This window comes from Leucoraja erinacea, chromosome 2, assembly GCF_028641065.1.
Source record: "Leucoraja erinacea ecotype New England chromosome 2, Leri_hhj_1, whole genome shotgun sequence".
NCBI lineage: Eukaryota > Metazoa > Chordata > Chondrichthyes > Rajiformes > Rajidae > Leucoraja > Leucoraja erinaceus.
Genome location: NC_073378.1, coordinates 136,798,580 through 136,812,376, shown reverse-complemented (window position 1 = coordinate 136,812,376; position 13,797 = coordinate 136,798,580). Strand labels below are relative to the sequence as shown.

Sequence of the window (13,797 nt, the reverse complement as noted above, 5' to 3'; positions counted from 1 at the left end):
TCATATGTCAGACTGTTATTCATTGACTATAGCTCGGCATTTAACACAATCATCCCCTCCAAACTGGTTATCAAACTCTCAGAACTGGGTCTATGCGCATCCCTCTGCAAATGGATCATCGACTTCCTCATTCACAGACCACAGTCTGTCCGTATTGGTGGAAATGTGTCAGTCTTGAAAACAATCAGCACGGGTGCACCTGAAGGCTGCGTGCTCAGGCCCCTGCTGTACTCACGCTATACTCATGACTGAGTAGCCGGTCATAGTGCGAACTCCATCATCAAGTTCGCTGCCGACACCACTGTTGTGGGATCTATCACTGATGGAGATGAGTCAGAGTATAGAAGTGAGATCGACCTTTTGACCAAATGGTGCCAGCACAATAACCTGGCCCTCAACACCAGCAAAACCAAGGAACTGCTTTTGGACTTTTGAAGGGGTAGGATGGGGACCCATAGTCCCGTTTATATGAACGGGTCGATGCTGGAGAGGTGAAAGAGCTTCAGATTCCTGGGCGTGCATATCTGCGAAGACCTCTCCTGATCCGAGAACACGGATGCAATTATAAAGAACCTCTACTTCCTGAGAAGATTACGGAGAGTCGGTATGACAAGGATGACTCTCTCCACCTTCTACAGGTGGACAGTAGAGAGCATGCTGACCGGTTGCATCGTGGCTTGGTTCGGCAACTTGAGCACCCAGGAGTGAAAAAGACTGCAAAAATGTGTACGCACTGCCCAGTCCATCATCGGCTCTGACCTCCATTCCATCGAGGGGATCTATCGCAGTCGCTGCCTCAAAAAAACTGCCAGCAGCATCAATGGCCCATACCATCCTGGCCACTCACTCATCTCCCCGCTGCCTTCAGTTAGAAGGTACAGGAGCCTGAAATCTGCAACATCCAGGTTCAGGGATAGCCGCCTCCCCACAGCCAACAGGCTTTTAAAATGAACTCAAACAAAACTCTGATCATTAATAGCCCATTGCACATTGTCTGTTTATTTATGTGTGTATATATGTGTGTGTGTGTGTGTATATATATATATATGTAAATATATATATATATATATATATATATATATATATATATATATATATATATATATATATATATATATATATATATTCATTGATATATGGTCACACTGATCAGTTCTGTTCTGTATTTATTCATGCCTTCATTGTCCTAACTGGGACACATGACAATAAACTCTCTTGAATCTTGAATCTTGAATCTAGAATCTTGTTTCAGGGTATAAATATCGGAAGATGCCTCCAAATATAATTCAAGACGAGGCAACAAGTATTATAGTAGTGCCAAATTGGCCTACTCAACCATGGTTTCCATTGTAATTCGGTCAGCTGAAAGGAGCTCCTATATTTGCTCACAGACGAGCAGTGGGTAGTTCAACTTATCACTTGTGCACCTATCACTGCATGGTTGTATGGAAACGTTTTGGGAAGTGACACATGTGAGCAGCGGTTGTGGATTTCTTTCAGTTTAGGTTTATCAGAAGCGACTATGCTATAGCGCAATTAACACTGTTCGTGGTACTTTGTGATCGTATCTAGTACAAGAAGTGGGACAATAAACGATTGGCTCTCATCCATTGGTGATAAAGGGTAAGGAGGATATCTGTGATATGAATCCTCTAAAGCCTAGTTACAAAGTAGTGTGGAATGTGTAATCAGTATAACCTTCTTAACGCAAATGGACGTCAACTGTATCCCGAACTTTGGAGCAGTTACTCTTAAGTTAGTCATGCTTATGACACTGATTTCAGCATGAAGAGCACAGTCTTTATGTAATTTCTGTCTGGATCACTCGGTCATATCTGACATAAGGGTAACATTTCATGTGAATGAACTCATAATGCAGCGCAGGCACGGTTGGGTACAAGTTGAGTTGACAGCATACCCACCAGATCGGACATTGTGGGTGTTTATTATGTGAAAAGATACATTGAGGTTACTGAGACACTATGAGATGATTGAAGTTTCTTCATGGTTATAAAATACTCACAAGAGATTGTTGGTGCAGACTGTTTCAAGATGGGTAGAGTGTAAGCGGCTGAAAGCGGGAGTGAATACAAATATTTCCAAGTCACATTCTCCCAGGGCTGCTGTCACGTCAGCAGCCAATTGATTTGATGTTCCACTTAGATCACATTCTTGCAACAGCAGGAGGCTGAGATGAACACATTTTCGGAAGTTATAAAATATCGTTGAACATGTCTGGACGATTGCATGTAGAATTCTGGACAATGCTCCATGAGGTGTTGTCTAACTCAAAGGCAATTGGGTCTCTGGCGCATCCCAACCTACTAATTCCCGGTCTCCATGTGCCAATTAACACGTCTTCACCTGGATACACATTCCATTGGTGGCGCTTACCCCAGCCCCACCTAACCTCTGTATTCTGGCTACATACACTCGCACGGGTACATGAATAGGTACGTTTTAGAGGGCCACACACAGACAATGGGGAGTAGCTTGGATGGGGATCCATGGCCGGCACTGGATAATGGGCTGAAGGGCCCGATTCCTTGATGTATCTCACTATACATCCCCTCATAGTCCAGACGAGAGGTCGAATGCCCACTGCGAATGCCCACCGCGGATGCTGCTCGACCTCCTCCAGTTCCACCAGAAGATTGCTTGTGGCAAAATGCTGTTGAAATTGCTCTAAAAATATTTCTTTATGTGCGTCAAAAATTCATTGTCCATGATATAGTTGGCAGGCTCCTTCGACCAGCAAAACATGCAGTTTAAATTCTCCCATATAGTCATAATGGCATCGAGTGATACTGTGTGGAAACAGGCCCTTCCGCCCAACATGCCGACACCGGCCAACAAGTCCCAGCTACAGTGCACCTGCCCGTGTTCGTTCCACATCCCTCCAAACCCATCCTATCCATGTACCTGTCTTACTGCTTCTTAAATGTTGGGATAGTCCCTTCCTGAATTATGCCTTTTCGAAGCTTGTTCCTTACACCCATCACCTTTTGTTTGAAAAAAGCTCTCCCTCAGATTCCTAGTAAATATTTTCCCTTTCACCTTAAATCTACGTTCTCGGGTCCTCTATGCACCTATTCTGGGCAAGAGACTCAGTGCATCCATCCAATCTATTCCTTTAACGATTTATACTACTCTATAAGGTCACACCTCATCGTCCTGTTCTCCAACGAATCGAGTAGCATCCTACTCAACCTCTCTCTATAAGCGAGACCCTCTTTTCTCGGCAACATGTTCAGAAATCTTATCTGCACCAATTCCAGTTTGACAACATATTTCCCATAACACGGTGCACAGAACTGAACAAAATACTCTAAATGCGGCGTCACCGACATCTTATACAACTACAACATGACCTCCCAATTTCTACACTCAATATACTGAATGATGAAGCGCAATGTGCCAAAAGCCTTTTTGACCACCCTGCGACTCCACCTTCAAGGAACCATGCACCTGCACTCCGAGATCCTCTGCTCTAACTCACTCCCTCAAATCCATTGAGGCCGACCATTCACTGTCTGGGTCCTGCCCATGCTAGACTTCCCAAAATGCAACACCTCACATTTCTCTGTATTAAATTTCATCAACCATTCATCAGCCCACCTGGGCAATCGGTGAAGATCCTGTTTCAATTTTTCATAACCATACTCATTATCTGGAAAACCACCCACTTTTGCATCATCTGCAAGTTTGCTAAGCCTATCCTGTATGTTCTAGTTCAAATCATTTATATAGATGACACAGAGTAATGGGCTCAGCACCGAACCCTTAAGGCACGCAACTATTGACAGGTCTCCAGTCTGACAAGCAACATTCCACCAACGCCGTCTGCTACCTCCCATTATGAATTTTTTTTTTAAATCCATTGTTATCTTTCCTTAGATCACATGCGATCTAACCTTCTAGAGCAGCCTCCCATGCGGAACCTTATCGAGTGCTTTGCTGAATTCCACATGTACAACATCTACAGCCCTGTCCTCATCGAACCTTTTGGTCACGGCTTGAAAAAACAGATTTGTGAGGCACAACCTCTCGCGTACAAAACCATGCCCTTGTTCGTCTAAATGCCTGTATATACTGTCCCTCAGAATAATATCATGTACATTTTCAATTACACATGAAATCGATCCCAGCAATTTCTCTGCAGACCTTCTTGAATAGAGGCACAACATTTGTCACCCTCCAGTCTTCCGGCACCTCCCCTGTATTTAACGACGACTCGTAAATCCCAACCAGGGCAGGTTGTCGGACCGCCGACAACGATGGGGGACCCAGAATGGTTGTGTGTGTGTGTGTGTGTGTGTCTGTGTGTGTGTGCGTGCGCGTGTGTGTGTGTGTGTGTGTGTGTGTGTGTGTGTGTGTGTGTGTGTATGTGGGGGGACGGACTGCTGCCATGTGCGGTATGTTTGGCATGTTATTTAAACTTGTGTGACGTTGACAGCGTCAAAGCGTAGCGACACTGATGTATTGTCCAGGTGAGGTCTGCGACATGACGTCACCGGTTGCATGCAAAGCAAATTATTTCACTGTAGTTAGGTACATGTGACAACAAGGAATCGTTGAATCATTGATATTGATTGTTTGTACCCGACCTGAGACCACATCACGATCTGCGACCACATTGATGTTCATTCTTTATTTACTACTACACTAATATGACATTTCCGGTTCTCGTTACAATAGAATGATCTCTTTCCACACGGAGACACCACATATTGTTGCCAGCCAGATTTGGAGCGAAATACATTAAATATTATTGGAACAACAATTTAAACAGCATCTGTGAAGACAGAGGGACGGGCCACATTGCAGCTACATTTGGATCAGTCCCAGGAAAAGCATACTAGTGAAAGACCGTTTAGTTAATTAGACTCTCCATTACGCATATGCTAAAGACCTCCACCTCACATAAGGTCAGGATTAACTGAGATCCGGGGATGATAATGTTCACATACTGGCCGCTCATTCCTTGACAGGCGACGTAGATTGTCTGTTGAGAAGTGTTCACAATCCCACATCTGGAAGAGATCAAGTTAACGATGTCAGAACCATAGTCTGAAATTACACCCGACTGAAAACATTGCCTGTCCATTTCCTGCACAGATGTTTCCTGACTCCGGTCATTTGTGTTTTGCTCAAGATTCCAGCACCTGCAGTTTCTTGTACCTCTGGGACTTTCATCTCCTTTGACACGTTGTCAGTTTGGGGCACTAGTCAGACGGAAGTCCATGACCTTTGCTGTTCATCACGTGCACCACAAACACAGAAAGAGATTTATCGGTGACACAGGCGGCTGCAGAGGCTGGGATCTTGAGCAGAAACAAAGTCCTGGAGTAATTCCTCTTCTGTCCGACATGCATTCTGTCAGAGCCTCTCCCACTGCTCCCCTTCTGTGATTCCTGCATGTCTTCTACCAAAAAGCCTACCTCAGGTTGTACCGCACCTTGGTATGGAAACAGCTCTGCCCAAGACCGCAAAACATTGGATAGTTGCAGATGTAGCCCAACCCATCACACAGACCAAATAGCGCACCATCGATTCCATCTACTGTTCAGGCTGTCTCGGAAAAGCAGCCGACATAATCAAATACTGTTTACACCCAGCTCATTCCTTCTCCCTACTGCAGTTGAGCAGAAGGTACAGACGCTTGAAAGTTGCAGAACGGCCCCCCCATTAGATAGGGCGCTGTCCAATTCACCTCTACTCGATTGAGCACATTGGATATTTTCTATGCAATTGATGGGTTACAATGCTGAGAACTATATTCTGCACAGTACTTGAATTGACTTGATTGTATCTACATATGATTTGCGTGGGTAATATGCACCATAGAGCATTTCACTGTACCTCGGTTTACGTGACAATTATAAACCTAAACCATATTCTAACCCAGACTCGCACTCGTGTCAATCCTCGGCACTTGGCTTCGCACCATCATGATTTACCACATGGCTTCCAGGCCTCCCAGTTCAAGCCTACACATGATCTTAGTAATCGACACTACACCGACCGCTTCTCCCAATAATTCTCCCTCTGCGTGGGTTTTTTCCCTCTGTTATCAGCCTCTCAAATTATCCTCACACAACAGATGAATCCTTGATCTCCTAACCGACTTTGTTTCACCTTTTGCACTTTTAACGTGTACTTTCTCTGTAGCCGTAACACAAATTACTGCAAAATAAAACAAGATGCTTTAGAGCATAGGAGGCTGAAGGGTGATCTTGTTGAAGCGTATAAGTTCACAAGAAGCATGTATAAAGTGAACACTCAGTCTTTTACCCTGGCGACTGGACTCTAAAACTAAAAGGCACAAGCTTAATTGAGAAGGGGGCAGATTTAAGAGAGGTCTCAAGGGCAAATTTGTACTCAGAGGGTAGTGCGCATCTGGAATGACATGAAACTTTCAACACATATTTGGATGGATCTATGGATAGGAACTGTTTAGAGGGAAGACATTCTACAAAGTGCTGGAGGATGTCAGTCGGTCAGGAAGTATCTCTAGACAACATTAATGGGCAACATTTGGGGTCTGAACCATTCATGATACCAATTGCTAGGGGGCTGGAAGAGAGGTGGAGCTGGACAAAGCCTTGTAAATGATAGGTGGATCGAGATGGGGTGGGGGTGGGGGGTGGAAATGGTTTAGGGATAGGGGACAAATGCAGGCAAATGGGACGCGTTCAATATGCTAACTTGCTCGACAGGGATTCGGTGGAGTGACCACATGGTTTTTATGTGGTACAGCTGTATGTAGATTCACAGCTCAGTGTCAATGTCCCTCCCCGTTTCCACAGGCCATATCCAGCTGCCGAGCATATGCCCAGCACTGTCCTTCATTTTCCACAGTGTAGCAGGAACAATGAAGCTTTCAGAACCTCTGCCTCTTCCCATACAGTACACCTTGACCAGTTCCCCATGATACTCACAAGCTGTTTGAATTCCCGTTGTTATGCAACGAGTTGCCGATGCGGATCTCAGCTCCTTTGAGCCGTTCTGAGCAGCAGTCCATCCTGTTGGTGATTTTTATCACCGACACAGCATAGATCTCCCTGAGATTCAATCTCCACCATGGGCTGTCGGACCGAGTTGTTTCTGTGCAAGAGGCGCCACTCAATGCATTCGTGTTTTTGTTGTTGTCAATGGCTCGGTCGGCAGACGCATCTTCCATGTCGCTGGACTGCGTCGCATCTCCCAGCGCAGCCAGATTCACTGTAGGACCAAAGATATTGCACTCATCGACAAGAGCTAACTCACAGGCAACACTTCCACAGCTGTTGGATTAATAACAAGGCTGTTTTTATGTACACTAACAGCAAGAGCGCAACCAAGCAGATGGTAGGACAGCTTAAAGATAAAGGAGGGAATTTATTCTTGGAATCTATCTGGGAATGTAGGCAAGGTCATAAACAAATACCTTACATCTTTTTCTCAGCAAGTACAAGGACATGGAGGACATGGAGATCAGTGTGGATAATATTAATGTTTAAGGGCAGTTTGAGATTAACAAGCAATGGGTGTTGGGGCTCTTGATGACCATTAAGATTAATAAATGCCTAGGGCCTTGTGGAATTTATCACAGGTTATTGAGAATGGCATGAGAATATATTAACGTACCTTCGACAACGACCGTTTACATTCTCTAGCCAATGTGAGGTCCCGGATGACTGGGAAAAAGCTAATGTTATTCCTTCAATACATAGAAAAGCCCTAGCAGGAAGAGGCCCTTTGGCCCAAAAGGTCTGAGCTGAACAAGATGAACTTAAATGAATCTCCCCTGCCTGCGAATGTGATGCATATTTCTCCATTCCCTGCATATGCGTGTGCCTTTCAAAAAGGAATATAAGATCCTGTATGTAGTGTGAATCTTTGAAACACTTTGGTTCTCTCAGAAACTCTACTGCTACGGCCTTCAATACACTGATAAGGGCACTGTTAACGACTTCAACAAACCGATTTGGTCGATTGACTCACCAGTAATCAACGAGCTGTTTTATTTTGTGTCTGTGCCTATCTGAGTAAAGCCAAATACAGGTTACGGGTATTTCACAAAATAGTACAACATTCCATCCTAAACTCTTATATCAATCTATCGTATCTGCCTCCATCACCAGGCCTGGCAGTGTTTTACGGACCCCTATGTGTAAATTATTTGCCCGGCACATCTCCTTCAAATGTCCCCACTCTCACCTTAAAGCTGCGCCCACTAATCTTTGATATTTGCACCCTGTGAAAAAGGATCTGACTCTTTCCTATCGTTGCCTCTCATAATTCTGTATACTTCTGTCGGATCTCCTCGCAGCCACAGACTCTACAGAAAATGCAACCTGTTTGTCCAACCTCTCCTTATAGATAACACCCTCTAACTCAGAAGCGAAGAACTGTTGATGATGTCTTACAAAAAAGACACGAAGTACTGGAGTAACTGAGCCGGACAGACAGCATGCTAATAAACGTATATAAGTGATGTTCAGGTCCGGACACTTCTGAGGACTGAAGAAGAGTTCCGACCCAAAACGCCACGTTGCCATGTTCTCCAGAGATGCTACCTGACATACTCCAACACTTTGTTTCATTTTTTATGCTTTAGTCTAGTTAGCATTCTGGTAAAGCTATTCTACGACTTTTTAGAGTCTCCACGCCCTGTTATAAGGCGACCAGAACAACACGCAACTTCAAATGTATTATATAACACATCAGATAGAACATACCAGTGAGGGTGGTGTCTGATTGGCAGGTGGCTGGAGTAAGTAACCAAAGGCTCAAGGGGAAAATAATGGAGAAAGGAATCTCAGATACGGAGAGGAGTGAATGGTTAAACAGGAGGGAGGGATATGGGTGGTGAGGGGCAGAGATAGATGAGTTGACAGATAAGTATGGGACAAGGACGGCAGTCGGTTGCATGGGAGAGGGGAAAGGAGCAGGATGGCTGTGCGTTGGGAGATGTTGGGAGAGATTGGTTCATACTGAGTTGGGGTGGGTGGGAGAAAAAGAGAGGGGGTGGGGGGTATTACTTGAGATTGAAGAATTTAATGGACTGGGTCTGTCAAATATATCCACCAGAGTGTGGATATGTCAGAGTGTGTCGTCAGAGTGTGTCGAGCGAGAGTGAGAACGGATTCCAGTGTACCTTGAAAATAGGAGTCTGATCACCCGAATGAAGAATGGCTACTTTCCCAACAACCAGCAGGCTCTTGAACACTATACAACACGAACCTCAAATGTGGATGTGAACTGTGAATAGTCTTAAGTTGCACTAAGGACGGGGCTTTTTTTTTAACGTAGTGGCCTTTTTAATTCACTGACTTTTGTGTTTATTATATATGTACTGAGTGTGTTGTGTTTACAGACCTGTTCTGTTTGGTTTAGTTTTGCTTGTTGTCACGTGTACCGAGGTACAGTGAAAAGCTTTATGAAAGAACTGCAGATGCTGGTAAAATTGAAGGTAGACACAAAACGTTGGAGAAACTCAGCAGGCGAGGCAGCATCTATGAAGAGAAGGAATTGTCGACTTTTCGGGTCGGGAAGAAGGGTCTGTGTTTTTCCAGCACTTTGTATCAACAGTGAAAAGCTTGCGTTATGTCCCAACCAGTTATCAGAAAAACAATACATGATTACAATCGAGTCACCCACCGTGTACAGATATATGATAAGGGAATAATGTGGATAGTGCAAGAAAGAAGAAGTAACGTCCGATCAAAGATAGTCTGAGGGTCTCCAAGGAGATAGATAGTAGTTCGTGACTGCCCTCTAGTTGCGGTTATCTTATTCAGTTGCTTGATACCAGCTATGAAGAAACTGTATCTTAATCTTGAGGTGTGCGTTTTCACACGTCTATATATCTTTCCTGATGGGAGATGGGTTATACGGCTGTAAATTAGATTTGATTGTTCTGTTTTCGGTATACATGACAACGAAACACTCTGAACACTTACCTGCTTTATCCATGTCCGGCATCCTCATTCCTAACACCTCAACCTCACACAAAGTCAGGATTTTGCCAGTTCCTGGGATCCTGATGTTCACATATCGACCCATGAACCCATCGCACATGAAAGTGTACATATCTTTCACGGACTGAACTGTTCCACAGCTGGATTAATCAGAAACATGAAGGTATCATAGAAACATAGAAACATAGAAAATAGGTGCAGGAGTAGGCCATTCGGCCCTTAGAGCCTGCACCGATATGCAATATGATCACGACTGATCATCCAACTCAGCCTGCCTTCTCTCCATACCCCTGATCCTTTTAACCACAAGGGCCATATCTAACTCCCTCTTATATTTAGCCAATGAACTGGCCTGAACTACATTCTGTGGCAGAGAATTCCAGAGATTCGCCACTCTCTGTGTAAATCATGCGGGATATACCACCAGGCAATCAACCAATTTTCAAACATTGTGTCAGGAATGTGGGCAGCGACCAAGTGCCTCTCTCACTACCAACATAAGATGTTCCTCACCACAAACACGTGTGCAACAAAAGGCTGTTGGCATGTTGGTCTTCATCAGTCAGGATATTGAGTATGTAACTCGGGACAGAACCTTTCGTTGCACCTCGGTTCACGTGACCATGAAATAAACTATACCAATAAAAACGTCGTGGTACAGATGTACAAGATGATCGTAAGACTGCACAATGAATATTTGGTTAAGGTTCAAAAAGGAAGCTACCGGCGAGCACCACGGCAATGCAGAAGCGAAGCTCCCGGCGCGGTGCTGCTTGTAGCCGCTTGCGGAGAACAGACCTGGTCGGCCGACGACAGGCCGTGGAGAGGAGGGACATTCGGATCGCGGGGAGTACACGCGGTCGGGCCTCAGAGAGGAGAGGAGGTCGGGTCCAGGATGGGCCATGGAGAGGAGAGACGGATGGGACGCGAAGAGGAGAGGACGGGTCGAGGAAGTATGGCAGAGAGAACATCAAGGACTGAGCTTAAGGGAAAGGTTGGGGATGCCAGGGCGTCATTCCGTGGTGTGCAGGAGGATGGAAGAGTGATCTAACAGAAGTGTATATAATAGATCGGGTGGATGCACAGTATTTTACCCAAGGTAGGGGAATTAAGAACCAGGTTGAAGGTGAGAGGGGCAAAATGTAATAGGAACGTGAGGGTCAACTTTTTCACACAAAGGGTGGTGGGTATATGGAACTGGCTGCCACGGGAAATAGTTGAGGCGGGTATAATAATAACATTTAAAATATATTTGACCTGCTTGGATCTAAAAGGTTTGAAGAGATACAGTATGGACCAAATGGGATCAGCTCAGATGGGATATCTTTATCTGCATGGATGAATTGGGCTGAAGGACCTGTTTCCATGCTGTATGACAACATGAGTCTTGCTACCCCATGCAGCAATGCAAACATTGTGCAGCATTGCCCTATATTTGGAATTGTTGCCTTTAATACATGAGACATACTGAACCGGATATGGAATCCCCACAAGACCAATGGGCAAAGAGGAAATGAAGCCAGTGTTGCCGCGTAATACTCACAGCCTGTTAGAATTCCCGTCATCCTCCAGCGAGATCCCAATGCGGACCTCTGCTCCCAGGATCCTTTCCCGGCAGCAGTCCAACCTGTTGCTGATTCTTACTGCAGCTATGACAAATGTTCTGCCCAGATCGACCCTCCACCAGGGGTTAGCAGTTGTATTTGTGTGGGTACACGATTGCATTTGCCAGTACAAGTTATTGTTGCCGTCAATGGCTCTGACAGCAATTCCTTTGCTATTCGTGCTGGATTGCGTTGCCGTTGCCCCCAAAGCCACGTTTACTGTTTAGAGAGAAGTTAATTCACACGTCAACAACGGTTCGATCTCACACCACTGCATTTGTCCCTTGTCTTCCCATCTTCTTTCAATGGGAATACAGCAGTAACATAATGTCCCAACAATTCGATGCCCTTCCCAATGGAGCAAGGCCGCCAACCGACGTGATCATTACCTAGGCTACCTAACTCGCCACTTTATGGAACCATGCACCTGTACTGCCAGGTCTCTCTGAGATGCACATCTCACGAAGTGTTCTAATATTTCGGAATGGTACTATTCGGCGCCGCCGTTTCGCCTTTTCGGGGTGTTAAGGTTAGGGTTTCGCGGTGTTAGGGTTCAGGTTTCGGGGTGTTAGGGTTAGGGTTTCGGGGTGTTAGGGTTAGGGTCAGGGTCAGGGTTAGGGTTCAGGGTTAGGGTTAGGGTTACGGTTAGGGTTAGGGTTAGGGTTAGGGTTAGGGTTAGGGTTAGGTGGTTAGGGTTAGGGTTAGGGTTAGGGTTAGGGTTAAGGTTAAGGTTAGGGTTAGGGTTAGGGTTAGGGTTAGGGTTAGTGTTCTGATGAGTACAGATAATATAAAAGGAGGCGCCGAAACGGCGGCGCCGAAAAGTAACCGACCCCTAATATTTAATGTGTAGGTCCTGCCGTCGTCTGACATGGCAATGTGCAACACCACACACTTGTCAGTGTAAATTCCATTTTAAAGTTCAAGTTCAAGTTCAAGGTCACATCTATTGCCACATGCACCCATTAAGGTACAGTGGAGTTTGATTTACCATGCAGCCACACAATCAAAAAGAGCACAATACACAATACAATACAACATGAAGATCCACCGCAGTGGAATCAACATTCTTCAGCGGTGGAAGGCAATAACGTTCAGCCAGTCCTCCTCCTTTGTTCATCTGTGGTCGGGGCCATGGACCCTCCGCAGTCGCCGCTATAGACTGCCCGATGTGCAGGCCCTCTCGTCGGGATACTCGAAACTCCGACGTGGGGACGGACGGACATTCCCCGTCTTGGAAGTCCCGAATCGTCCACATTCCTACCGCTGACTGCGGCTTCAGGGTGTGATAGGCCGCGGGCCAGTGATCGGAGCACTTCTCCTGGCGATCCCCGGCAAGGGATCACCTGGCTCCGCAATGGAAAGTCCGCACTGCGCCCGCTGCTGATGCTCTGGGGCCGACTCCGGGGGAGGCCACACCAATCCAAGCTGTTGGGACGCAAGGGAGGGCGAAAAACTGGGAGAAAAGTCGCATTCCGCCGAGGTAAGTACCTGAAAAACAGTTTCCCCCTATTCCCCACACACTAAAACACACTTTAAGTAGCAATGTTACAACAGTTTGAGATTTTAAATCAAGTCTGCAATTTATCCCATCAGATAAAGCATAAAAATAAGTTTAATTTGATACCTAATTAACTTTCATATCTTCAGTATTTTAACATTTTTATGGCCATTTTCATACTCGGAAATTAGCATCTTGTTCCCTATTGCTTTTCCATTCACTTAACACAAAAGCTGTGACCGAGGACAGTCAAAAGCCCATAACTTTCTTAAAAATTAAGAGAACTGAATGAAATATTCAGTTATTATAGATTGAAGCATTATGATACAAATATGAAACATCTTACTTGGATGACCTCAAATTAAAGCATATAATTAGTTAGTTACCCACTTGTAGCTAATTACAAAATTGATTGTTGTGACGGCAATAGTAATACACACCCAGACTGGCTTGAAAATTCAAAAATGTAATTTTCTCAAGATCAGAACTTTAATATTATTGTATTATATGCTGTAAGTCCGTAACAGACCAAGTCTTTATGGAGAAGATCTGCTGCTAGATGGTACATTGGCATATCATAATCAGTAGCATCATCATACTCCTCAGATTGCAACCAATAAGCAACTCTGTACACCTTGTTTTTCCTCAACTTTTTAATTTTGGCATTGTAAACTAAGTTTTTGCTCTTCAAACCACGCATAACATGCCTTTCAACCCACTACTTTCCCAT

General features: G+C 44.9%; 1 protein-coding gene across 1 annotated transcript; it reads right to left on the bottom strand.

Annotated features, from left to right (window-relative positions):
- Positions 1-1,528: 1,528 nt before the first annotated feature.
- Positions 1,529-12,242, bottom strand: LOC129706143 (uncharacterized). The gene is made up of 4 exons (XM_055650162.1): positions 11,509-12,242; positions 9,881-10,105; positions 6,942-7,286; positions 1,529-5,213 (listed from the first exon to the last, which is right to left on the bottom strand). Exons 1-4 carry the CDS (start codon positions 11,688-11,690, stop codon positions 4,874-4,876), a joined length of 1,092 nt encoding a protein of 363 aa, XP_055506137.1. The 5' UTR covers positions 11,691-12,242; the 3' UTR covers positions 1,529-4,873.
- Between the last annotated feature and the right edge of the window lie 1,555 nt (positions 12,243-13,797).